The 26,515-nt window shown below is 38.3% G+C and overlaps 1 protein-coding gene across 1 annotated transcript in view; it reads right to left on the bottom strand.

Annotated features, from left to right (window-relative positions):
* The window catches only part of HMCN1 (hemicentin 1), a gene marked incomplete at its 5' end in the record, with an annotated part of 289,007 nt that overhangs the window by 139,708 nt on the left and 122,784 nt on the right, over positions 1-26,515 (bottom strand). The window contains 16 exons of the mRNA XM_081113289.1: positions 1,016-1,170; positions 2,750-2,919; positions 3,944-4,052; positions 5,039-5,320; positions 5,771-6,049; positions 9,321-9,475; positions 12,633-12,759; positions 14,889-15,036; positions 15,196-15,326; positions 17,089-17,283; positions 17,993-18,088; positions 18,943-19,215; positions 20,722-20,849; positions 23,358-23,526; positions 24,557-24,716; positions 26,362-26,474. Coding sequence (XP_080969415.1) covers positions 1,016-1,170; positions 2,750-2,919; positions 3,944-4,052; positions 5,039-5,320; positions 5,771-6,049; positions 9,321-9,475; positions 12,633-12,759; positions 14,889-15,036; positions 15,196-15,326; positions 17,089-17,283; positions 17,993-18,088; positions 18,943-19,215; positions 20,722-20,849; positions 23,358-23,526; positions 24,557-24,716; positions 26,362-26,474 — 2,690 coding nt within the window. The remainder of the gene's footprint in view (positions 1-1,015; positions 1,171-2,749; positions 2,920-3,943; positions 4,053-5,038; positions 5,321-5,770; positions 6,050-9,320; positions 9,476-12,632; positions 12,760-14,888; positions 15,037-15,195; positions 15,327-17,088; positions 17,284-17,992; positions 18,089-18,942; positions 19,216-20,721; positions 20,850-23,357; positions 23,527-24,556; positions 24,717-26,361; positions 26,475-26,515) is intronic.

The following is a 26,515-nucleotide window of genomic DNA, read 5'->3' as shown; positions in this document are numbered from 1 at the left end:
ATGTACACCTTCTCTGAATTAACCTACTAGTTCTCTTCCACTAATTCACCCATTTAACTCCTACGTATTCTTCAGATCTCTGCTCACAGGCTGTCTCCATAAATCACTCACATGCTTAAAGGCTTTTCTCATTATCTGTTGTTATACTTCTCTATATTTTCTCTTAAAATTACTCTTTACACTTGTGCAATTATACTTTTGTATGATTATGTGATAAATGTCTATTTCCAGTAAACAGTTGTTTACTTTCACGATGTTTGAAGGCTACATACTAAATCTTTCACTAGCCAAAGTCTAAGATTCCTTCCGTTGGATTGGGAATAGGAACAATAAATGATCAGATATCCACCTATTTTACTGAGAAAAGAACTCAGCACATTCCTCCCTATTGAAAACTTATTACAAGCCAAGTTCATACACACATTAATCAAGTAACTTGAACCTAGTAGCGATATGTATTAATCTTGGTTTTAAATGCATCATTTAAATTATCTAGATTTGGAATCTATGTATCTATCTATCATCTATCTATATACTTAACAAACATGTACTGAGATACAGTTATATACCAGCTATATAATCTCTGCCCTCTTGAAGCTTTTAACACTGGTTAAAATATATTTTTCAGTTAGGTCTATATAGATGTGTCTTTACCTTAATCTTAGTTTATGGTGAACATATTGGGGATGCGCAGTATTGATGAACACTATTCACTCATAAAACACTAATTTTTCAATAGTTAAGATAGTCATCAATCAAAATAATAAAAGTACCAACTAATAAATTAAAAATGGATATGACTGTTCAAGTTATTAGTTTTTAATTAATTCCATTCTTCATATGAAAATATTAAGTGAAATGCTCTTAAAAATGCTAAGGAAAACACATATTGTTTCAATAAATTTTCGGCAAAATCCGTACGACAGGAAAATCTACAATTGGGAAAGAAGTATGTGCTACTCATGGGAGATCTGTGTAGCTTTCTCATTTGGGGCTCACTAATATTTCTACTTACTTTGAAGTTTCCTTGGGCAGTGCTCACAGGCTGGCCATCTTTTAACCATGTAAGGGATGGATTGGGAATGCCATTGGCTATGCACTGTAAGGTGATAGGCTTGTATTTCACTACAGCTCTCTCAGAAAGGCCTGACGATTTGATTGTTGGAGGAACTAGATTCAAGAGAGGAAGAAAGTAGAATAGAAGGGAGGGAGGGAGGGATAGAGAGAGAAGAAGGGAGGGATGGAGAGAGGAAGGGAGGAAACAAAAAACCATAATCAGTGGGGTGAGAGTCAGACACTTAAAAATCTGTATGCAAAATGAAACCAGAAACTGTAAAAACGTAAACAAAACATGAAATAATTTTACCCCATGAAGTTAATTTATACTTTAGCGAGTACTTATTTCTTAATTATAAAACCCTACTTCTCAAAAGAATGAGTACAATATATTTGCAGCAACAGCAATCCACATGTATGTTTAACTTACACTTTTCCCCTCTTTATTATGACCCTCCCCTTCTCGAGAGCTCCTTCATTAAACCAGCACCCATATTTATAGTGGGTGACCCTGCCCCCAGCAAGGCTGACTGAACCCAGGATGACCACTTGCTTTAAGCTGGCCCTGCCAGCTTCCCTCACTCAGGAATCGGAACTGGGACTGTGAAACAGGATCGCTATATTCCATCACGGGACTGAAAAGGCAGGAAAACAGCATCTGCATGGAGAGGGGAAAATGAACTTGACATTCATAGAAACCTCTGCGATGACTTCCAAATGGCTCCCTGGCCTCTCGTTCCAGTCCCTCCTTCCCAGGCTCTGCTGGCAAGTGAGACACATAATAACCCGCCAGAAAGTTGCTTCTGTCGCTGCAGTAATGGTTTTCACACTCACGTGCCAGTTTTGTGAATGCACTTAGATGCCCCGGATCCTGCATAACACCCTCAGCCTCCATTTCTGGAAATGACTCTATTCACACTCCCTCCTGTTTTGGCAAAACCCTTCAAGGCTGACATAACCCTCTGATGCGGAATTTTCTGCCTCCCTCTTTTATCTTACTTAGGATCATTCCACAGACCTGGCATTCTATGCAGAATATCCTAACATTTCAGTTCTCTATGCATTCACATGGTATCTCTTGGGAAAGTGTGTTAATAAAGTGACTTAAAAATCTACCATTATTTAATTCAAATTCCCCTTTTTTTTCATCCTCACCCAGGGATATGTTTTCATTAATTTTAGAGAAAGAGGAAGGTGGGGGGGAGGGAGAGAGACACAGACAATCAATGTGACAGAGAAACATCGATTAGTTGCCTCCCGTATGAGTCCCAACCTGGGATCAAATCTGCAACCTTTTGGGGGTATACAGGATGGCTCTCCAACCAACTGAGAACCCCAGCCAGGTCAAATTCACTTTTTATTTTATTTTATTGATTTTTAGAGAGAGAGGAAGGGAGAAGGAGGGAAAACATCAACATGAGAGCAAAACATTGATGGGCTGCCTCCTGCACACCCCCTACTGGGGGTCGAGCCTGCAACCTGGGCGTGTGCCCTGACCAGGAATCGAACCAGCAACCTTTCAGAGCATGGAAAACGTCCAACCAACTGAGCCACACTGGCCAGGGCGCAAATCACATTCTTTACATTATTCTCCACACCTCAAGAGTTATCCAGAGCTACAATGTGAACTAGCTAATGAAACAATGCAAAGATTAATTTTAAATGAAATGCTCTTGTCCCTTCTTCAGCCTACCATGAACAGTCACTTCAAATTCCTTCCTGTTGTCTCCAGCAGTGTTGGTTGCCACGCACCGATAAAGGCCTGTATCTGACACTTGGGCCTGGGCAATGACCAGTTTGCGTCCATTCAGTAAAATCTTGAATCCATCCCTTTCATCAATTAGCTGGCCATCCTTCACCCACCTATAGAAACAAGGTGAAAAGAAGTATGGACATGTATTTAAATGATTAAGTCCCTGGAAAATATATATATATATATTCATATATGCATATATGTGTGTATGTATATATATATATCTTAAGATATATATATATATATATATATATATATATATAGCTCTGCAACACATATATCTTAACATATATATATCTTAAAGAAACTACATTTATATATTTTATACATATACATATATAAATTTTCAATTATGCATCTGCCTAATTTCCTATTTTCTTACTTTATAAAATAAACTGTACATGGGGAAAGGAAAAAAAGAAACCCAGGGTAACACAGAAGTTGGCATACTGCTGGATCCCAATAACCATGTCTTGAGTTCTTCATTCATCTGTTAATGTTAGGTTATAAAACGAGGTAAATGCCCCTAAATATTATTCACTTGAAATGTTTAAATAATATTAACTAGTGAAATGAACACAATCCTAACACATCTGTAAAATAAAACCCTGAAATGATATAGCGTTCCATATAGTTTTATAATCATAGGTGAACATATTTTATTCCCTTAGTTGACTGTTCCTTAATTGCATTTCCTATAGCACTTTGGAAATGAGAGATAAATATTCAAGAAATGCTTTGTGAATGAAGGAATGAGAAAATAGAATCAGTAAACATATATGCACGTTAACTATTTCCCTAATATGTCTGGTATATTTCTTTCTACTTAGTTGTTCATTAAACATTTCAGGGTCCCAGGAAGAGTTAACAGACTGCTTAATAGTCTGTTTCTATAAACTGGAGATGTAATTTCTAAGAGCATAAAAGGAATGCCTCTAATTGAGCAGATGTAAAGACCCTGTGAGTATCAATTAAAAGTCGCCTTGCATATAGTGTGTGTCTATTAAAAGAGGAATATAAAGAATGTAATTTTATACAACCGCTTTTTAGCTACGCAGGCCCTCTTTCAAGACAGCTCTGAAACACTCAAATAAAAAAGTGGGAGGTATTTAATAGACATACCAAAACCCTTACATGATAGTTGGTGGGGGAGAGCCTGTCACTTGACAGTCTAGCTCCAATAAGTTATTAACCATCACTATGAAGTAAGATGTTTCATCTCCTCCTTCTACAGCCGGCGGCACTAGAAAACAGCAGAGATGTAACATGCAGTGAAATGTATACAAGAAAAAAAATACAGCATCACTTTAAGCAACACTAAGTTGGTAAGTATCGCAGTAACGGGTACACAAAGGGGATTTGAAATGTTAAATACATTTTACAATCCACACTTGCCTGGGTCAGTGAATGTACATTTGACATATTGCGGATTTTTCTCAATTCATCTAGCACTATGGTGTTACTGATACCATCTGAATATAAAGTTGACTCATATTTTATGTTGCTAATTTTCATAAGAATAAAAGGAGGGAACCTCAAAAACCAGGCCTCTATTCAAAAGCCTTCAATTTAAAAGAAGTAAGACTCAGGGTTGCAAGATGACTTCCGAGACCCACAGACTAAGCTTCCTGCTGTCCATCACGGTGCTCGGCACGGAAGACCATGCTCTCCCTTCCTGCAGGCAGATGTGGTCCCAGATGTAAAATGCAACTATGCACTTACAAACGCAAAGGATTCTATCAAAACCAGTGGAAGCTTTATGTGGGTTTTGGATATTGGGACTCTAGTGACAAATCCAACACTCAGTAATGTGCAGTCCAGAGTTGAACAGAAAATTAAATTATTTTATTACTGCAGATTATTTTATTCTCAATTATTTTATTTAATGCATGACCCCCCCCCTAAAAAAAAGAAAAAAACACCAAAATCAACTCTACTACATTTCTATTGATTTCAGAGAGGAAGGGAGAAGGAGAAAAAGGTAGAAACATCAATGATGAAAGAGAACTATTGATCAGCTGCCTCTTGCACGCCTCCTACTAGGAATCGAGCCCACAACCAGAGTGAGCATGTGTCCTGGCTGGGAACTGAACTGTGACCTCCTGGTTCATAGGTCGATGCTCAACCTCTGAGCCACACTGGCAGGGCAAAAAAAAAAAAAAAAGCTTTAATAAACTAGTCAGGTTTGTCTATGAATCTGGGACTCCAGATAGTGACATCCTTAGGTACCTAAGACATCAACGTCGTATTTGATCTCCTTTTCTCCTGCCACACTGGTCGCCACACACACATACTGCCCCCGATGGACTTCCAGGGCACTCGTGATTTCTAGCGTCTTCCCACCAGCTTCTATGCGGACATTGTCACTGGCTTTCACGGGGACACCGTCTTTTAACCAGGTGAGAACTGGTGGAGGGTTGCCGGCAGCTTTGCACTCCAGTGTCAGTGAATGGGTAACAACCACTTGCTTATTGAGAGGTACTGCCAAGTCACCTTCAATCATTGGAGGAACTGTGAGAAAAAAGTAATATTTCAAGCAATTCTTTGAGTCTCAATGAAATAGGACTCCTACCATTCATCCCCGGCTTAGGCTGCTGAGGAAAGAATTCCTTGGTTCAGCCGATCTACAGCTATTCTAAATATTTGTGGGATATTACTATGTCTGGCTTCTGAAGGGCAAATAGAAGAGAATGCTTTTACCTTCCGCATAAAAGTCAAATGGTCTGGAAGCCCTACGTGCCACGGCCAAATGGTTGGCCAAATGAATGGACCAGTTCCTGCTAACGGTAACTTTTGAAAACATTTTTTCCAAATCATGGGATAAACTCTTCTAACTCCTACCCATGCATATTGAAAATGATCAAATCCACCAGGACCTTATTACTGAAGGAATTGGAAGTTGGCATATTAGAAGGCAGAGGTGGAAAGAGAGATGATTAAAGCCACATATATGTTCCTTACCATAAACGTCCACGTGGAACGATTTTTCAGCAGTTCCAGCAACATTGCTGACATGACACATGTACGTTGCTGAATCAGAGACCTGTGCTCGAGGGATATGAAGAAACTGTCCTTTATCAATATAAAGTGCTTGCGAGCTGGAGATGATCGGCTGGCCGTCCTTATACCATGTGACAGCTGGCGTCGGAAGTCCGCGTGTTTCACACTCCAGCTTAATTACGCTGTTGATCAATGCTGATATTTCTGTGGTGACATTCCCTCCTTTAATACTGGGTGGAACTACAAAGGATTTCGGAGCAGAAACAAGTTTTCTAGGCTTCAGCAGCTGCATAAAATCTTAAATGCGACAGGTGTTTAAATGATGCACTCAAAGCAAATACACATTGAAGATAATGAGGAAGCCTGTGATTTAGCTGCTGATAAGGACTTGCCTGTTTTGTCCATTTTTATCACCCTCCTTCTGGGTTTCGGATAAAGCAGAACATCACAGCTTTCGTTTCAGGGACTCATTTAAGTCAGTAGACATTACAGTCTAAGAACGTTACACTTACCAAAGCAACACAAAACGAAACGCCACTTAAAGTAGAGAGAAATAGGTTTCAAATCGGGCCAAGGGAGCAAAATCATCAGGTGTGGTAGAACTGCATGCCCTGCCTCCAAGAAATACTGAAGGTCTAAGTGCTTTCAGAACCAGCTACTGGTGATCACTGTGGCGTCTTTAACTTTTGCTTCTTACTTTTTCTTGGACCTGCCAAGACTTCATTCACTGGACTTTACTCATCTAATTGGCTACATGTGTCTCTTCCATTACTCAGCAACCGCATGCCTGGCTTCTCACACCACATGAGGACTCTGCTGTCGGAAAAACAACTCAAGTGGCTCGAAACTGCTGCATATTCTGAACATGGTCATTCCAGGATTGCGCTATAATGGCAACGATTTAAGAGAAACCAAATGGCATGTGCCTGCGCTTAGTGCCTTCACATTACTTTATTTTATTTTATTTTTGTAAAATATATTTTATTGATTTTTTACAGAGAGGAAGGGAGAGGGATAGACTCTATCCGATAGAGAGTTAGAAACATCGATGAGAGAGAAACATCGATCAGCCGCCTCCTGCACACCCTCTACTAGGGATGTGCCCGCAACCCAGGTACATGCCCTTGACCGGAATCGAACCCCGGACCTTTCAGTCCGCAGGCCGATGCCCTATCCACTGAGCCAAACCGGTTTCGGCCACATTACTTTATTTTAGAATAGGATGTTTTGTGGAATGTTTTTCTTATGCTTAGACTAGGGTTATGGGTCTGGGAGAAAGATGACAGAGGTAAAGCACTTTCTCAATCAAGGGTACCTGCTGTCAGCACACTTATCCTCGGTGATGCTATTTTGACAACCTGTTCAAGACAGTTTTTCGCTAGGTTTCTTCGAGTGTAGAGTTGCTCCCTTTCCCCCCTGTCTTTGGAAAGGAATCATTCTCCCCAGCTCATACCTATGGGGTAAAGTTACGTTCTATGTCCTTGAGAGGGGAATACCTATATAATTTATTTGGAATCTTCTATATGGGAGATTTGTCACTCCTCTTCAATTTATCCAATCATATTTATATCAATATGGACTCCCCAAAACTTAATTTATATTTTGGGTTATAATCTAATACTATATTATTTCCTTTGTTGTTTGAATTGTTCCAGTTTCGTCCATTGGAAGCTATTCCAGTTGGCTCCTATGTCCCGTTGACATACCCATGTTATTTTATTACTTTAGTACTTTTGAACTTTCTGGTCCCCTACATGCCCCGGGCTGCTTGCATATTCCTGCCCCTGTCCTGGAATTAATCATTTCTCCAAGAAGCCTTGGTTCCTTTTGGTGGAGATGATATTAGAAAACAAGACCTGACTGCTGAGCAGAGTATCTCAATGTTTTCTGAAAACCATTCTTAGAACTAGTTCACAGTGACAGACATTCACATACACAAATTTTTCTCACACATAATTTATGGCGAGACCTACTATTCTTGGATTTGACAAATTGACAGGTGTTAATGACATCACTTAGGGTTTTTTTTGTTGTTGTTTATTTGAGGACTCAATGTTAACTCTGAAGAAAGTGATGAATATTCTGTATAAAAATTACAAACAAAAATGTTTTCAAAGAAGTTGAAAAAACATAAATCCATTATAATCTGACGGGAAATCTGCTAAGATGTGTTAAAACTGATGGTAAAAGAAAACAAAACAAAACAAAAATTAAAAAACACTGATGGTGGTAAAAATATGGGTGAGGCTGAAAAAGACTAAGACAAATTTACAAAGCTTATTAAAATATAAGGCGTCAAAAGTCTATCTTTATTGCTTACATTATTTATTAGCAAACACTTTGTGCAAAATATTAATATGATATTGAACATATCAGTGTTCAAGGTATATTTTTTGGCTCTTCTGAATTTAAACATCAGCAGTTTCATTTTTTTTAGAAGTAGAAGGTGTATAAAATCACTTTTGCTACAATACAGTAGTTTAATTTCTTAATGGTGGTAAAGTTACATTATAATTTTTTGAACTTAAAACTTAGACTAAATTTTTTTCTGAATGAGAAGAATTGTCTTCAAATATTAGTACTGAATACTGGAAGATTTTGGAAATTAGTTTGGCTATTAGCTTGATAATTTTTTAAATGAATTCAACCCAAAATTAGCAGACAAAAACAGCATTTAAGTGCAAAATTTATACTGTGTAAGTCATTCTGCTGTTTGAATCACAAGTATGGTCAGCTGCTTAATACATTTCCCATGCACTCGATTCTGCTGCAAATTTGCAGTGGATATATTTTCTGAGCTCAAATTTTAGTTTCAGCAATGTTTGTCAGGCCTTGATGCAAATGCAAATGATGAAGACTTTCTAAATCAGCTGGGTAGCCTAATTAGATGATACGTCAATGAATCCAAAAACACGGGTTCAATAACTGCCTGTCCTCCATAAATGTTTTACAAAGGAATAGCATTTATACTTAAAAAGACTGTATTTGTGAAATTGAGAAAAATAACTCAAAGAACATTTCCAGTTGACAGTAGAACAGTATAACATCCATCTATTGCTTAAATTTGCCAAATAAATGCCACTTCCAGTTTCAATTTAATTTATGTATACTTTTTCTGAGACCCGTCCTTCCGTTTGTGGAAGGTTGTTAAAGATAAAGGTTATAAACACACTGCACATTAAAATGCACTGTGCCTTTTTAATATGTCCCTTTAAGGATGTAAACAATTGGTCTATGTATATACCAATCAATTAGGAAATCCGTGATCTCTTAAGTGAGATCATATAAAAACCGCTAAACCACTTGAAAAAAGTCCATCCTTATTGATAAAATGCATTAAAATTGGATGCAACATTCTAGCCTAAAACACATAAAGACAGACTGTTTATTCTAAAGTAGCATTCTAAATTATTCAGCCTGAAAAAAGAACAGTTAATATTAGAGTGAACCCTGCTTTTCAATTCATACTGAGAACTGATACCAATAAAAAGCATAGAAAAGTCACACTTACTATGGACTGTCAGTTTTATATCCTTGGCTTGCTTGCCAGCTGCATTGGACACAGTGCACTGGTAGCGCCCCTTGTCACTTCTTCGCACATTCTTTAAATGTAAAACTTGTCCTCCGTCTAGAAGTTCAATATTAGGATCTCCTAAAAATAAAGGCCTAGAAAAAATAAAATTTTATTCCATGAGTCTATTTTTATTTTCCTATATTTCCTCTCTTCTTAATCACAACAAAAATCATTGTCATATGAGGTTAAAAATCAAAGTTGAATTTTTTAGTATAAATCTAGAAAAAAATGATGCACTTGGTACTCCTACTGAGAAGAATGGAATGATTAAACTACTCCACTAATGCAAGTGAGATAATTATTACTTTAAGATGAAGAGTTTCTTCATTTTGAACTTAAAGTGTTGAATAATATTAATAGCAAACTGGCAGTATCATTATCTGCTTCAGTCATTCATCCCTTCCTCTTTCTCTTCTTCTGCTTGTTTTGCTTTTGTTTTATATGGTATTTTTTGTTTTGGTTTGGTTTTGGTTTGCACAGCCAATATTTCTACCATCATTTAGAAAAGAAAAACCAAGAGTATAGGAGCTTTCAGGCCGAGCAATATTGTTTTTGAACCAATTATCACTATATCAATATCTGGAAAAGTATTCACAATAGAAAAAAATGGTTATTACTTACTGAAGACAATGACCAGGCCAACTTTTCTAAAAAGTAGATATTATAGTAAATATGAATGGTTTTTTAATCATAAATACTGAAAGATATTTATGACAAAAGCAGCTCATATATAGTTGTCTAGGAAGTCTTTTTCTGCTACCGAGCCATTTACTGACTATTAAATGCTCACTTTATACAACTGGCAACAGCTTTACTTAATACTCAAACATTATGGTTATTAAAGTCTATGATATCCCAAGAGTCATCTCTTTAAAATCCATTGATCTTCTTTTTAGGAATACTCACAGCTAGTTTTTAAAAAATTGCAGTAACTTAACCACATGATACCTAATTAGAAGCACTGCTCTATTAATAAGCCACTAGTCAGACTATAAGATTAAATGGAAACACATTTCATTTCTTTGCTAGCATCCTTTACTACTTCTTGCATGACATTTTTATAAAGTTCTCAAAAGCTAAGAGAACAAAGTACCTTAGTTTAATGCATTTTAGCTGTTTAAGGAAGTGAATACTTGATACAGTTATTCAAATTTAAGTAACTTTAAAACTTTTACTAATTGTTAATTATGCAAGTAACATAATAATTTAAAGAAGTAAAAAATGTAAGCATTACAATAAGGAAAGGGCTTCTTGGTTTATTACCCCTAATGTGAGTCTTCTCTCTAGACCTCTCACCATTATCAGTTTGGTTGGTATTCTCCCACGTTTTCCTAAATATTTTCACCCATAAATGTATTTCCAAGGGAATCTAACGTTTTTGTGCATAAATAGCACTGTGTTCTTGTTCTACTTTTCACTCAACAATATCTATGGAGATAATTTTGGTACATAGAGTTTGATCTTACTCTTTTTAACTGCTGCACAGTGCTTCCTAATATGACCGTGTTGTGAGTTATCTACTCATTTTCCTAAGGTGGTGCTTTAGGTAGTTTTCGCTTTTCTGCCATCACAGCTTTGCAGGGAATATCATCTAGATATTATCATCGAAGGAGAAACTCCACATGCAAAGGCCGTCCTTTGGACACCAGGACTGCTTCCTGCTCTAAATGCTGAAGGTGTAATTGCTCCATGACAGCATAGGAGCATAGGAGCATTTAAATCTTTTCTTTTAAAAAAATATATTTTTATTGATTTCAGTGAGAGGAAGGGAGAGTGAGAGATAGAAACACCAATGATGAGAGAGAATCATTGATCGGCTGCCTCCTGCATGCCCCCCAATGGGGATGGAGCCCACAACCTGGGCATGTCCTCTGACCAGGAATTGAACTGTGACCTCATGGTCCATAGTTCGACGCTCCACCACTGAGCCACACTGATCAGGCTAGAGCATTCAAATCTTAATAGTACCAGTGTCTTAACCACACGATACATAATTATAAGCATTGCTATATTAATAAACCAGTAGTACCTTTCATAGTACCAGTTCACATTCTCCCCAGCAGAGTACTATATCCAAATTTCCCATTCTCTAGCAAATACATGATATTTTTCAAATTTTACTTTTTTATTTTTGCCTGATTTGTGAACAATAAAATCGTATGATTTTTGTGTACATTCTCCAAATTATTGAGGGTGAGCATCTTCTAATACATTTATTACCTACTTAATATATTTTTAATTGCCTGTTCATACCCTCCATACATTTTTTCTATGCTGTTGTTTGGCTTACTGATCTTTAAAAAGTCTGCATACAGTCCTTTATTTAGACTGCAAAGTTTTACTCTTGGCTGCTTAGTCTTAGACACCTGCTCTGAGGAACTACTTTAACACATGAATTGTGACCATGCCATGAGAATGAACTCTCACAAACAATACAAATCATGCAGTTATATCAGTGTGGGCAAAGCTCAGCAGACCTTGAAGTCTAAGAAACATCTGACTGCTCTTCTGTGGTTGTTCCTTTTTGCCTGTACAGAGAACTAGATTAAGTATTCCTATCTTGCTGTAGTAAACACATTTTTCTTTTCTTTTTCCTTCTTTTTTCTTTGTTAATCCTCATCCAAGTATATTTCCATTGCTTTTTAGATAGAGTGGAAGGGAGAGATAGAGGGAAGGAGGTAACGAGCAAAGGAGAAAGAGAGAGAGAGAGAGAGTGAGAGAGAGAGAGAGAGGAGAGAGATACATCAATTGGTTGCCTCCTGCATACCCTGACTAGGGACAGGGATCAAACCTGCAACCCAGGTATGTGCCCTTGACCAGGAATTGAACCTGTGACCCCTGGGTGCTCAGATTGGCACTCTAGCCATTGAGGCACACTGGCCAGGGCAACACATTTTCTTTTTAAGTAATTCAAACAATTCCCATATCAAAGCAAAATCACTTCTGCATTTGGATGTTACATTTTTTATTTTTTAAAAATTCTTATCCTGTGGACAGACTATTTCATGTATAATAAACCTGAGTTTCATATGTTTCTAAAATAAAATCCCCAGCAATTAGAGAGCCTTGTAATTCATAAAAACAAAAGGTATTGTAAGGTTTTTGAGACCACTTTTTGAGCAATATTATCTTCTGTCATGCTCATTCAATAATAGTCCGTGAGGTAAAATAATTAAGAGAAAATCCATATGTGTTTACACATCGATTTCCTATAAATACCCTTGTAACAAATAAAGAAAAGATACTCACTTGCCATCTTTGAACCAGTCAATCACTGGGAAGGGAGTGCCCTTGACCTGGCATTCAAGGCTGGTGTCGTAACTGAGGACAACTGAGACTTCACTGGCGGAGTTGGCACCTATTATTGTGGGTGGAACTTGAACAAATACATATTATCATGAAAATCTATAACTTTGCAAAAAGAGTGGGGGGAAGGAGATCAGATAATCAATGATTTCTACAGTATTTCAACAAGAACTTACTGTTAAACATATCACAGAATAATCTTTCTTTTTTAAAAAACTCTTTATTAGTTAAGGTATTACAAATGTGTCCTCATCCCCCCCCCCATTAAATCCCCATCCTCCCCCCATCCCACTTATGCTCTCATCCCCCTGTTGTCCATGTCCATTGGTTTGGCTTATATGCATGCATACAAGTCCTTTGGTTGATCTCTTCCCCTTGCCCCCTCCCTCTCCTACTTTCCCTCTGGGGATTAATAGTCTGATCGCTGTTTCTCTGTCTTTGGATCTTTTTTTCATATCACATCTATGGAACCAAAAGTTAAATTCAAGTATAGGAATACATTCATGAAAGATTTGATAGCAGGACAATTCTTGGTAGTACAAAACTCATCATTTTGAGGAGTATTAAACCCATGTACCAAAGAAGTTTAGAATATGAGTGAGTAGTGAAGCTCATACAATTTACTACTGCTATACATTTTAATGAATGACATAACCACTGTCAATCTTATAACGAGTGTTCAAATTCTACATATCACACCATAGTCCTGCTTAAAATATATCACCCCTGTCTCTTTTACAGGGATCCTACACTAAAACTGGATCTGAGTATAGTGTTGGCTCTGTTGGTTTTTATTCTTGGAATTATCAAACATATTGAAGAATTCCTGTACACTTTCCTGACCTTTGAATCTTCTCCCTTCACATCATGCTAAGGTGTCTGGTTCTTCATCTACATTGAAATGAAGGGTTTCATCTCCAGCTGTTAGAGGGTTTCAGTAGGGGAAGGGTACGATCAGCCATACCGGCTGTTGCATAAAGAGTAGATTCCCGTAGCAAAGAGTGGATGATGGGGAGAGTTCAGAGGCTATTATATGATATTAATGCAGCTTATAAATGATACCTTTACAGTGGAAATAGAAAGGAGTAAATAATTTAACATGGGATTAGGAAATAGATTTAAGAGGATGTAGGTTTAAGGAGTAGGGGAGACAGAGGTAGGAAGGAATACCAGGTTCTGGCAGAAGCAAGTGGATGGGTGGAGGTATTGGTCACTACGATAGGAATCACCACAGGTGACCAGAATAGGCATTCATTGAGACCACTCAGTTCACCATGCCAGAGAAGTCTGAGCTGGAGATAAAAATGTGGGAGTCCTCAGCCCAGACAAAATCCAAAGCAAATGAGTGTGTCAAGAGAAATGATGTCAATAGGACTAATGACAGAAAAGATTACTTAGATTTTATAGCCTATACTTATATATAATAATGGGAATGTTGGTACAGGAAATGCAAAGTACTTAAGACTTTGAGAAGTTTAATGAGAGAGATTAATTTCCTATTATAACAGTTTTGTATGGTAATTTTAATGCAGTATCATTCCTCCTTCCACCACAGACTTATAAATCATATGCCCATTTTGGTGAGCAAAATATTGAGAAGAGAGGAAGTCATTTTATCACTATGTAAACTCAAATTGGCACATATGATTTCACACACTAAATTGTAAAATTTTAAATTTATAATTACTGTTAAAAAATTAAAAATGTTTTCTAACCCAATTTATTACAGTTAGTACCTGTTCTCAGAATTCTCCCCCATTAACTAGAATCAGAGCTGAGGTGACTTAGTTACAAAAAATTGATTAGGTGCATTTTCTATCATCCAAGTTCAAGTACAGCTCAGTAGCTTCAGATGTCGACAGCATGAATGGTACTTACTCTGCCTCATCCTACCGAGTTACTACCCAGAGAATTTCCTGCCCACCTAACTAGAGAAATTGACAAGTGTTGTTATTGATGATTTTATGAATAAGATGGTACCAAAAACCTATAGATGTCTCTGTATGATAAATAATATACCTTTTAAATCTCCATACAATATGGTTCTGTTCAACAAATATTAACGACAAAATAATGATAGAGTGATATGAAGATATTTAGCCTATCAATTTATTTTTCCCTTTACTCTTTCAGTCAACTCTATCTTATGTAAGAAATGCATCTGATTTGTAGTGTTTTTAAAATAATGTTTTCCCTTACCTAGCACATCGATGTTAAAGTACTTCTGAGAGGAGCCTGCAACATTAATGGCTTTGCAGGAATATCTTCCCGCATCCTTCGGAGTGGCTTTGAAGAGCTTTAATATCTTCCCGTTGTTCACAATCTGAATAGTGCTGCTTTCAGTCACCTTTAAGAGCCAAAATGCTCAGTGTTATTTCCAATCCCAATTAGAATGCATAACCAAAAATTCAAGTAAAGTTTCCATATTATTATTAAGAAGAAAGTCACATCTGAATGATGTCTTTCAGAGGCAAGAAATGGTGAATATGTGGATGTCTCCATTTACCTGGACATCATCTTTGTACCACATAATGATGGGAGAGGGAGTTCCTTCAACTTCACAGAAGACATTGGTCAGCTGATTGACCAACACGGACACATTTGTTACTTGTTCTTTATCTTTAATTACTGGAGGAACTGCAGAAAGAGAGGAGTCATGGCTAGTTACCCTTATAATAAATATTACTTATAAAATTTCTTTGCTCAGGCCATTAGTAAGCAAATTCTATCAGATTTGTGCTTTAAAACCAGCTGGTCATATTTCAAGCACATGCCTTAATAGAAAATGAAGTCTTGACCAATATATTTATAAGTAATCCTTATTGAATTTTTCTTTTTCAGAGTTTTGAACTGAGGATACACTTCAGGATAAATTGAAGGGAGGACCTGTTTATTCTACAAATCACTTAAAATACAAATGACTAGGGTCTTAATTAAGTCACATGGGCCTCATTACTTTCCTGACATAAGTGAATATTGCCCAGGGTCTATGGAAGCCAATATCCACCAAATTTTAAAAGGTACACAGCTTTGACAAAATGATAAAAGTACAAGATTTTCATTGAAGTGTTACTTACAATAGCAAAAAACTGGTAATCTAAATGTTCATCATTAATAGAGGAAGGTTAAGTAAATAATGGCATAGCCATAAACTGTAGGTATAAATAAGGGTTAGGAATTTTGAATAATCCCAAAGATAGATTGTTTTAGCAATATAGACTAGGTGCAGAGTAATGGATATAAAATGAGGGTAGCCCTAGCCGTTTTGGCTCAGTGGACAGAGCAACGGCCTGTGGACTGAAGGGTCCCAGGTTTGATTCTGATCAAGGGCACATGCCCAGGTTGTGGGCTCGATCCCCAGTAGGGGGCATGCAAGAGGCAGCCGATCAATGATTCTCTCTCATCATTGATGTTTCTATCTCTCTTTCCCTCCACCCTCTCTGAAATCAATAAAAATATATTTAAAATATAAATACATAAAAATAAATAAATAAATAAAATGAGGATAGCCCTACCAGTGTGCTCAATGGTTAGAGTGTTGGCCTGTGCACAGAAGGTTCTGGGGTTCAATTCCAGGTCAAGGTCACGTAACTGGGTTGTGGGATCATTTCTTGGCCCCAGTCAGGGCAGCCAATCAATGTCTGTCTGTCTGTCTCTCTCTCTCTCTCTCTTTCTCTTCCCTTCCCTCCCTTCCACTCTTTCTAGAACTTGATGGGAAAAATATCCTCAGGTGAGGATTAACCAAAAATTAAAATAAAATAAAACGAGGATAAAAAATGTATATATATATATATTTCTTTGTATATGTATAAATATCTCTGGGAAGATACACACACATAAATATAAAGCTAATGACTTTCTTTGGCCCTAGGGAGGATTAGTAGATGACTCAGCTCCTGATCATGATACTTTTGACTATATATATTTTTCTACCATTTGAATTTTGAATGATATAGGTGAAGTGATTAAACAAATAAAAAAACAAACTCATAGACACAGACAACAGTAGGTGATTATCGGAGGGAAAGGTGGGTGGGGGAAGGTAGAAGAGGGTAAAAGGGGATAAATGGTGATGGAAGGAGACTTGACTTGGAGTGGTAAATGCACAATACAATATACAGATGTTGTTTTATAGAGTTGTACACCTGAAACCTGTATTATTTCATTAACCAATGTCACACCGATAAATTCAATAAAAATTTTAAAAAATATTAAAGTCACAATAAAAAATTACATGAAGTTTTAATCAAATCAGTCAATAAATACAATCAGATCACCAGTTTTGAATGATAACATTTCTATTCACATTACATAATACTACACTGAGAGTATAACATATAATAATTTGAAAATGTCACATATCCAATTTTGTGATTTTAGCATTTTTATCTGTATTTACCATGGACTTTGAGGTTATATTTTTTTTCTGTGGTCCCAGCTTCATTGACTACTACACAGATGTACTCCCCATTGTCATATGGTGTAACAGAAGCAATAACCAACATTGTGCCTTCGTCCAAGACAGAAATACCAGGCTCTCTGCCTGTCAGCTCTCTACCATTCCGTAACCATTTGATGGTTGGTTTGGGAGTACCTAAAAAAGGAATTAAAGCCTTGTGATATTTTACAACAAAATTAGAAATCATTATTAAAGATCCAGTATACTAGGAAAAAATAATTTGCACCCTAACGTATATGCTACTTTCAAGATAATTTCCCCTGGCATGGGTACCTCTAATTCCTGATTAGTCTTAAGAGACCTATGATCTCTAGTGTAGAGTTTGAACAAAGTTAATTTTATCAAAACATTCAGATGACAGTAATAAAAGAAAAGCATTTTCTTGTGAATCATGGTGCTCACTGGGAAAAACTATATTAATCGAATAGTCTAGATATATGAGGAGTTTTCGGTTAAAAATAAAGGAAGAGGGAAAATAAGATACTATCAAAGGAATAAACACGAAGATTGCCCAACCAAACAGACTGCATAAGTGATGTAATAAAATGATGCTTTATAATTCACATTTTAAATGAGCCTGATAGAATAGAGATGAGAAGTAATGGGAAAGAGCATGAACTATATGGAAGACATACTAGATGAGGCAAGTTTGAAGGAGCAAGTCGTTTCATTGAAGAGAAAACACCTATTCAAACAGCTGTTATTTGAAAGAGGGATTAGTTTCTATTATGCCCCGCTATTATAACAAGAACTCTCAAGTGGGATTTTATGAACTGATGTGGGCTCAGTGTAGAAGGAAAAATATGACATTATGCCAATGCCCATATGTCTGGGTATTACACACCTTTTGCAGGACATGGGAATGCAATGCGCTGATTGGCCACTCTTTCTTGGAATGGGGTGTTATATGGAGGTTCCAGATCTTCCAATGTAGGTGGTTCTATTAGAAAAATAAATGTATTACCTCAGACTTGGACAAAAGTACCATGCTGAGTTCGATACCTACTTATCTTTCCTTCTTGCCTTTGCATTGGTATTCTCCCCGACCAGGAATGTTCTTCTCCCCGATTTCCTTAGAGTCAATAAGTTCTCACCCTAAATATCACCTCCTCACAGGAGTCCTAACTAACCATCCACCCTAACATAGTCAATTGCTAGGAGCATCCCCCTACTTTAATTTTCCACCCAGCACTTATTTGTATACGATCCATATTTTTATTTATTTGTTTGCTTGCTCTCTGCCTATTCGCAGTGGAACAGCTCATAAAAGCAGGTGCTTTGCCTTTGTCACGACTTTCTCCTCACTGCCAAAAACAGGACAGACACTTGGTAGGAGCTAGACAAATATTTGTAGCTTGAAGGAACAATTAATCCCTCTAAACAAGGCCAATATCATTACAGAAAACCGTGGAACTAGATTTCCTAGGGATCAATATTGAGTGCACCCTACCACTATTGGGCGAAATCCTACTCCAACTCTCTGCCCAAAATTTTTCCAAAACCAAAAACAGTGGGTGGGGCAGTGATCTGGGATTGATGCCATCATCTATATCATTCATGGCAATTTCATTTTCAAAGATAAACACACAAATATGGAGGCTGGCTTAGTCATAGCAGGGTTTCATTTCTTTCTAGAATGGTTCTCCTTTCAAAGCTGAGCAAAGAGTCTTAGACAGAAATCTTCTGAAAGTGACCCAAGACTATCCAGGACTATATATTTTGTATATAGTCTCCAGCCATTTTCTCCCACTCCCAACCCCCACCATACATCTATCTCCCTGTGCCCCAAATCACCTTGGACGTGGAGTGTTATCTCTGTTTCATCGCTGCCTGCTATGTTAGCAGCAACACATGTGTATGCTCCGGCATCTGAGAGCATGGCTTGGCTGATGCTTAACATTCCACCTGGATGGCTAACATGCTGGACTCCATCAACCAGCACGGCGCTTCCACCTTTCAACCAGGTGATTACAGGAAGAGGCGTCCCCTGAGCATTGCACGGAATGTCCGCTCTTTGGCCAACTTGGACTTTCAGAAGTTTAGGGCCACGCTGTATCTTTGGAGGAACTGGAAACAACAAGTGAGCTTCCATAATTCAATTTTTTAAAATCCTCTTCCTTTTCTCACTTTGAGTGAGAGCTCCTTACCAAGAGGCAGGATGACAAACGGAAATAACCCCAGGATGTGGACCCAGGCCCAGGCCACTTACTAACTCTGTGCTCTAGGGCCAGTTGGTCCGTTTCCCGAGGCCTGTTTGCTGGCTAAGCCAGGCAAAATAACCTCCCCCACACCAGTACCCTGCAAGAACTATGGGACATAATACATGGATAACGCCTTGCTCGAAACTTGAGGAAGAGTAAGCACTTAAAAATGTTAGGTTTCCTTTAATCTATAAATGACTTGAGGTTTAAAACTCTATTAAAAGGCGATTGAGATAATTTCTATAATATAAGAGGCTAAAACAAAAAGCATTTCTCTCTAAACATTCTTAATTTTTTTTCTCTTTGTGGAAGCTTTAGCCAGACAGTAAGACAAGGTTCTCATAAAGGCCTCTGCTAATTTCAGAGAAACAAATCAAGATAAAGTCTCTATTATTTCTCTTTACCTACCCTCCTGTAGAAATTTAAATGAGATAACTTACCAAAGCACTGGTATGTGTTATTGGGTTCCACATACATGAAGTATGCGCTATAGAATCAAAGAGACTCATAAGGATATAATCAGGATTTATATACCTTATTCCCCTAAAAACACTCATCTGTCCTTTCTTTTAAACTTAATATTTAACCAAGACTTTCTAACAAGAAAGGTTGTTACTAACAAGAATCCTTTAAGTTTGATAATATTATTGCCATTATTTCATGAAGGAGAAAACTAAAGACAAGAGAGGTAAGGTAATATGCCTAGTGCCCTAGGACTAGTAAATGGAGAACTCTCATCGGATTTCAAATCCCAGGACCAATAGGATACTATTGTAGTAATTAATCTGGGAGTGAAATCAAGTCAATACTATCTGAGAAAATTTCTTCTATTTAAATACCCAGCACCTACACAAGGCCTGGCTTGGCTTATGTACACGCTAAGTATGCATTGGTTGAATGAATAGCTGAACAGACTATGATAAATTGAGGGAATAAAGCAGGCTAATTAGTTTTAAAGTAGTTAAAAAATCTAGGAAGCAGAATGTTCTCAGTTGCTGAGCCCTTTGAATAGTGGAAATGACCATTTAACTACTATTAAATTCTCCCTTGAGAACTCACCTTCACTTCAAAAAGCCACCAGTCTGAACACATTTTTATTACTGCACAACAAAAATAGTCAAAAGTCACTGTAGACATCTAATACGATTGAGATCCAAAAATTTAATATTGTTCATTTGAGGGAAAGAGGAGAGTTGTTTACAGATGGCAGATACACTTTTCAGTCAACGAAAGAAAATCACACCTCAGATTTTAGAAAATTTTTCTCTGATTACACTATGTACAAATTGGAGGTTATCTATCAAAGAAACTAGGAAGATGGAGCTCCCTGAGGCCAGTACACCGATATGTACGCCTTCATTTCAGAACTCACCGTGAACACTTAATTTCACAGACTGAGTCACGTTCCCAGCAATGTTTGTGGCCACGCAGAGGTACATCCCACTGTCTGAAACGCGGGCCTCTATGATCTTCATGGAGCCAGAAGGGAGGAACGTGTGTCTAAAAGAAAGAAACCGCACAGTTGACTACAGAACACAAGAATTTAAATAGCCCCCTATGCACTGTGGAATTACTACTCTGCAAGCAGGTTTTGAAACTGTTTTCCCAGCTATAATGTCTTTTTATGTACCTTAAAAGTCAGCTTACGTGCATAATTATCTTGTGTAGTCTGTATGATGCGCTTGCAAATACAAAATCAGTTTTATTTTTCTTTTAAACCTACCCTAATGGTCTGAAATCATCAAGTAACTGCACATCTCTGGTTTATCAAGCTGCAGGTTTACAAAGCAAATGTATATTTTAGTAAATTGATATATTTTGAATACTTTATTCTTTTTCTACAAAGTTATTTAAAATTTTAGTATGCTAAAATCAAGGCAAAAGAAGGTATATGTGTAATTCTTGAATATATATTGAATATATTCCTCCTATAGAACCATAATGTAGTTGGGTGAACCACACCCACATATAAAAACTTTATTATATTAACTGCACTAAAAATTTTATTCTATTAATTGTACTAAAAAACAGAGACAACAAAGGAATGTTATTAAGAACAAAGGCCCAATTTGCACATTCAGCAAGAAAAAGGCAAGTCACCGAAAACTGTGCAGGATGTTTAAACAGGCAATTCTTAGATAACACAAATGGCTAACAAGCAAGTGGAGGCATTCTGGGCTCCATGGAAGCCAGTCCCATGAAACCAAGACAGAGGCAAGATATCACTGTACAGCCATCTGACTGGCAAAAATGGGTAAGTCAGTCAGCATCATGCATTGATTATAATGTGGAAACAGGTTCACCTAGATCCTATTGGTGGGAGAGCTAACCAGTACTACCCCTTTGGAGAGCAATTCAGCAGTGTCTACAAAGCTGAAAACAGGAATTCCTTCTGACTGGAAATTATAGTGGTAGGTACAGTTCTTAAAGAAACTCATGCATAGGTATATAGAGAAACATATAAAAAAGATAATCACTGAAAAGTCTTGTTTGTAAAACCAAAAGAAAAAATGAATGGAAAGCAAACAAGAACATGCATGTCCATAAATAGGGAAGTGTATATACAAAATGTAGAATATACATGAGGTAGTTAAGTTAAATAAACTAAATCTATATGTATAAAAATGGATCAACATTAAAATAATAATATATAATATTATTAATATAGTAATATATAATAATATCTAATATCTAATAATAATATATAATATGTTACAATGGCAAATTAAAAACACTCAAAACAACATTTAAAACACAGGCCCTGGCCAGTGTGGCTCAGTTGGTTGGAGTGTGGAGTGCTATCCTGAACACCAGAAGGTGGAGGGCTTGATTCCTGGTCAAGGCACATACCCAGGTTGTGGGTCCCATCCCTGGATGGGGCATTTGTGGGTGGCAACTGATCAGTGTTTCTCACATCTATGTTTCTCTCTCTCTCTCATCTTTCTCTCTGCCTGTCACTCTAAAATAAAATAAAAATTAAACACAGAAAACAACATTCTATTCTATACTATGCACGTGTAGGATGCACACCAAGTCTACGGCAGTGCTACCCTGGGAAGAAAGAAGAGATTAAGGAGGGGAACAAGGAAACTTCAACTTTATCTATAAGAGTATTTCTTTTATCAGAAACTATTCAAAGCAAACATTTTTTCAAAGAAATAGTAAAATTATGCAAAGTTCTTCTTGATTATCTTTTTTCTCATTAGTGGAAGCATATCTACTGTAGCATGAATTTATATCTTCGTAACTATGCATCAATAAGTGTAACAGACAATAGCTAAAGGCTATAATTCTTATTCCACCAGTAACATTTGGCAAAATATTGAATTAAAATAGTAATTGCTATCATTTTTTTAGAACTAGAGACAAGGAGTGTATAGTATATATTATCTTATATAATCCTTCAGGGAAGTATTATCCACATTTTATAAACAAGAAATCTGAGGCACAGAGACCCAGTGGAAAAACTGCCAAAAGTCGCAGGCAAGCTTTAAGAGGCAGAGGTAAATTTAGCATCTGCGTGGAACAAAGGTTGTGCTCTTAAAGGCTCTGGCATTCTGCTTCCCATGTCACTTGGCTTATCAAATATATTGTCTCCGTGGGCCTTTATTTGTACAAGGGTTTAGTCAACAAGATTTTTACAAAACCATCCAATAAAAATCAAATCCCAGACATCAGAGTATCCACTGTGTTTTATTCTCCGGTGGGATTCATGGAATCTACGTGTAATATGCACTTTGTGCCACCATGAATCTCTGTACAAACAGGCTCCGTTTTAATAACCACCTTGTCAGATGAACCTGTGAAAAATTATGTTATAGCTGAGTGTCAGCGTTTCTGATACTAAAGAATGATCTAGAAGGCATATCTAGTTTCTACAGGCTCAAATGTACATGTGACTCACCTCAAACGCAAGTTGTTTTTTGAAACAACTGAAAGAGGACTAGGTACAACCCTCTACCCTGAGACACTGTTACCGTGGGCTGCAATCCATCCCAGGTCCCCTACCTTGGAGAGAATGGCGAGATGAGCTGGCTCTCTTTGGCCCAGGTGATTATGGGCGGGGGCGAGCTCTTCACTTCACAGGGGAGGGTCACCTCTTCCCCGGCAAGGGCAGCGATCTCAACAGGCTTATCATGGGACAGTCCTCTTTGATCTCCAAACACTCTGGGCCTTACTAAAATAAAGGCATGTTTCAGAAGGGCAACAGGACATTGAAAACATTCAATTTGCAATACAATGTGGGCTGCAAATATTCTTAAATCCCTTATAAAAAGATACTGCTTATTTCAAAGGTTTGGGGGCATATCTAAAATTTTCCAGAAATGCATCGACTGTCAGAGCTGAAAGGAAAATGACTAGAAAGTTTCCCTTTTTAGCTCTTCCTTGACCATGGAGAGGCCAACTGAAATGCCCTCTCAGAGTCTGCCATCTGTGAAAGGAACCCTGAAGGCGGAGCGCTAACCAAGTCACAGCTGAAATTTGGCTTCCATGGGAGTTTTAAGGAACTGGTGTTTCTGAAGAGGATTGGGTACAAGGAGCATATTCCTTAAGACAGTGGCGGGCAAACTGTGGCTCGCGAGCCACATGCAGCTCTTTGGCCCCTTGAGTGTGACAAAATACCGACTTCTGCGCATGGGCCACGAAGTTTCAATTGCACTGTATGTGCGTGCCCGCATGTGGTATTTTGTGGAAGAGCCACACTCAAGGGGCCAAAGAGCCGCATGTGGCTCGCGAGCCGCAGCTTGCTGACCACTGCCTTAAGACAAAACCACAAAATGTTTCCAAAAGGCCATGCAATTACTCTCCCTTTAAATCAGAATCTAAAGAGGGGAGATGTTGGTTGGCAGTAAGAAATATAAACCTGGGGGGCCTGGCTGGCATGGCTCAGTGGTTGAGCACCGACCTATGAACCAGGAGGTCCTGACTCGATTCCCAGCCAGGACACATGCCCCAGTTGTGGGCTTGATCCTCAGTGTGGGGCACGCAGGAGGCGGCCAATCAGTGACTCTCTCATCATCGATGTTTCTCTCTCTCCCTCTCCCTTCATCCCTGAAATCAATAAAAAATATTTAAAAGAAAAGAAATATAAACCTGCGGGAATAGTTCACTTTAGGGCATAGCCTTCTGGTAACATTATCTGGGAGAGACGTGAGTTTTGGCACAGAGACAGCATGGGAGAAAGACATTCCTCCTCGAGCTCTCACCATAGACGGTCAGCTGCACTTTCCTTTTGGCGTAGCCAGCAGCATTGGTGGCGGTGCAGACATACTCCCCACTCTCCTCGCCCCCAGGTGACACCACATACAAACTCCCATCAGCCCCCGCGGAAAACTTAGCATTGCTGGTGGAAATCAGCTCGCCTTTCTGCAAAACACAACCCAGAGCAGAGTGTTTTTAAGATAATAAAGAGTGACTTCATGTCTGGAAGAGGAAGAAAAAAATTCTCCAAGGGGGGGAAAACACACAAGATTAAAAAACACACGCTGATCTGAAGAAAGTTATTTGCAAGAAAGATTAAACAAATAAAGTAAAGGTGGTCGTTCTTCATATCAAACTATGCCCCTTTCATTCCAAAGCGACTGAACAATGGAGGGATCATGCTGACAGTAAGGGAAGGGACAGTGCCCATGCTAAGCCAGGCACAGTTTTGAGCACTTCTCATCAATTAACTATTTTCGGTCTCAAAACAGCCTTAGGAATAGGAACTATCACAACCCCCACTTCACAGCTAGGGGGCAGTGTGGAGTCACAGTCAGTCCCTGGGAGAGCTGGCTTGGAACCCCAGCAGCAGTCTCAGGAGCCCACATGCTGAACCTCTGGGCTTGTTCTCAGCACAAAGGCCAGCCTGGAAAGAAGATTTCCATTTTACATTTTCCTAAAAGGTGCCCTAACCTTCTACTCGGTGGCAGACTTGGGATCAGCTTGGGATCAGCTTCACTGTTGTATGTTTGCATCCAGATGCAGAAATCAACTTTTTTTTTTTTTTTTTTTTTTTTTTTTTTACTGAGGTCAACACCAACTCCTCTATATTTCAGGGGTGTGTTTTTTTTAGACGTAAAACATTAGATGGTATGACAAAGTACTTTGGTGTAACAGTAATGATACAAACGCCACATTTCATTATTATGCCATCATTTTATATTACTTTATATCTGCCAAGTTAAAATTAATTTACAGAAAATATGCCATCTTCATGGCTGTTCAAAGATGGGAAGGACGTCCTCCGTAAATGAGCTTTTCCTCACTGCAAGAACACAAGTAAAAGCCGTACAACTTCAGGACAGGGATATAGAGGGGGACTAAAGGGGCTCGTATATGTGTCTTCCCGGAAGAGCAGAGTCTGGGACAAAGATTTGGAGGCAGCAAGGTTACTTGGGACGTGATCCCTAGGGGCTTGAGTGAAGCACAGAAGGATGGAAAGCTAACAAAGGGCTTCCCTGATCTGTTTCCGCTGTGGCTGGGCTGAGAAGCTTCACTGTGCTGGGGACCCTCCAGGAAATTGGGGGATGCACTTCAGAAAGACTCTTCTGATGGATGAGAAGTGAGGTATTTATGTAAGACACCTGCCCCCAACAGGAGTTATTCCCACTGCACTTCCTGGACACCTCTGAGCAGGTTGAGTGGCCTTGGAGAAAGTCCCGAGTCCAAACTGCATGACACGTGACCTCAGCGGACTGCACGGAGCTGTCCACAGAGACGCGCTGAAATCCAAAGGGCTTAGGGGAAGTGGCAAGGGGTAAAATGAGACCTGCGACCACATGGAAGGTGCTTAGAACGTTCCAGGGCATGCAGACAGTGCTCTATTCGTGTTCCCTGTCCTGTTGTGAATACCATTCGAACATCAGGTAGGTGAGTGTGATAAGAACATTTTACGGTCCCTTCCAAGTGGTATGACTGCATAGATTTTCCTTTTTGTAAGGTTTTATGGTACAGTCACAAGTTGCATGGATGACTGATAATACTGTTAGAGCTCGTAACATGAACACACATCACTCAATGTGCCATTTACCTTGGACCAGGTGATAGAGGGTTTGGGAATGCCACTGGCTTTGCAGGGTAGAGTTACTGGGATGCCTTCAATTGTACTGAGTATCTGCTGCCCGTGCTGAATGGTTGGCAGGACTGAAAAAGGAAGCAATATTCAGAATCTGAGCATCTGTCCT

The sequence above is a fragment of the Myotis nattereri genome (assembly GCF_964212035.1).
Source record: "Myotis nattereri genome assembly, chromosome: 18".
Taxonomy (NCBI): Eukaryota; Metazoa; Chordata; class Mammalia; order Chiroptera; family Vespertilionidae; genus Myotis; species Myotis nattereri.
This window is presented reverse-complemented; position numbering and strand designations above follow the sequence as displayed.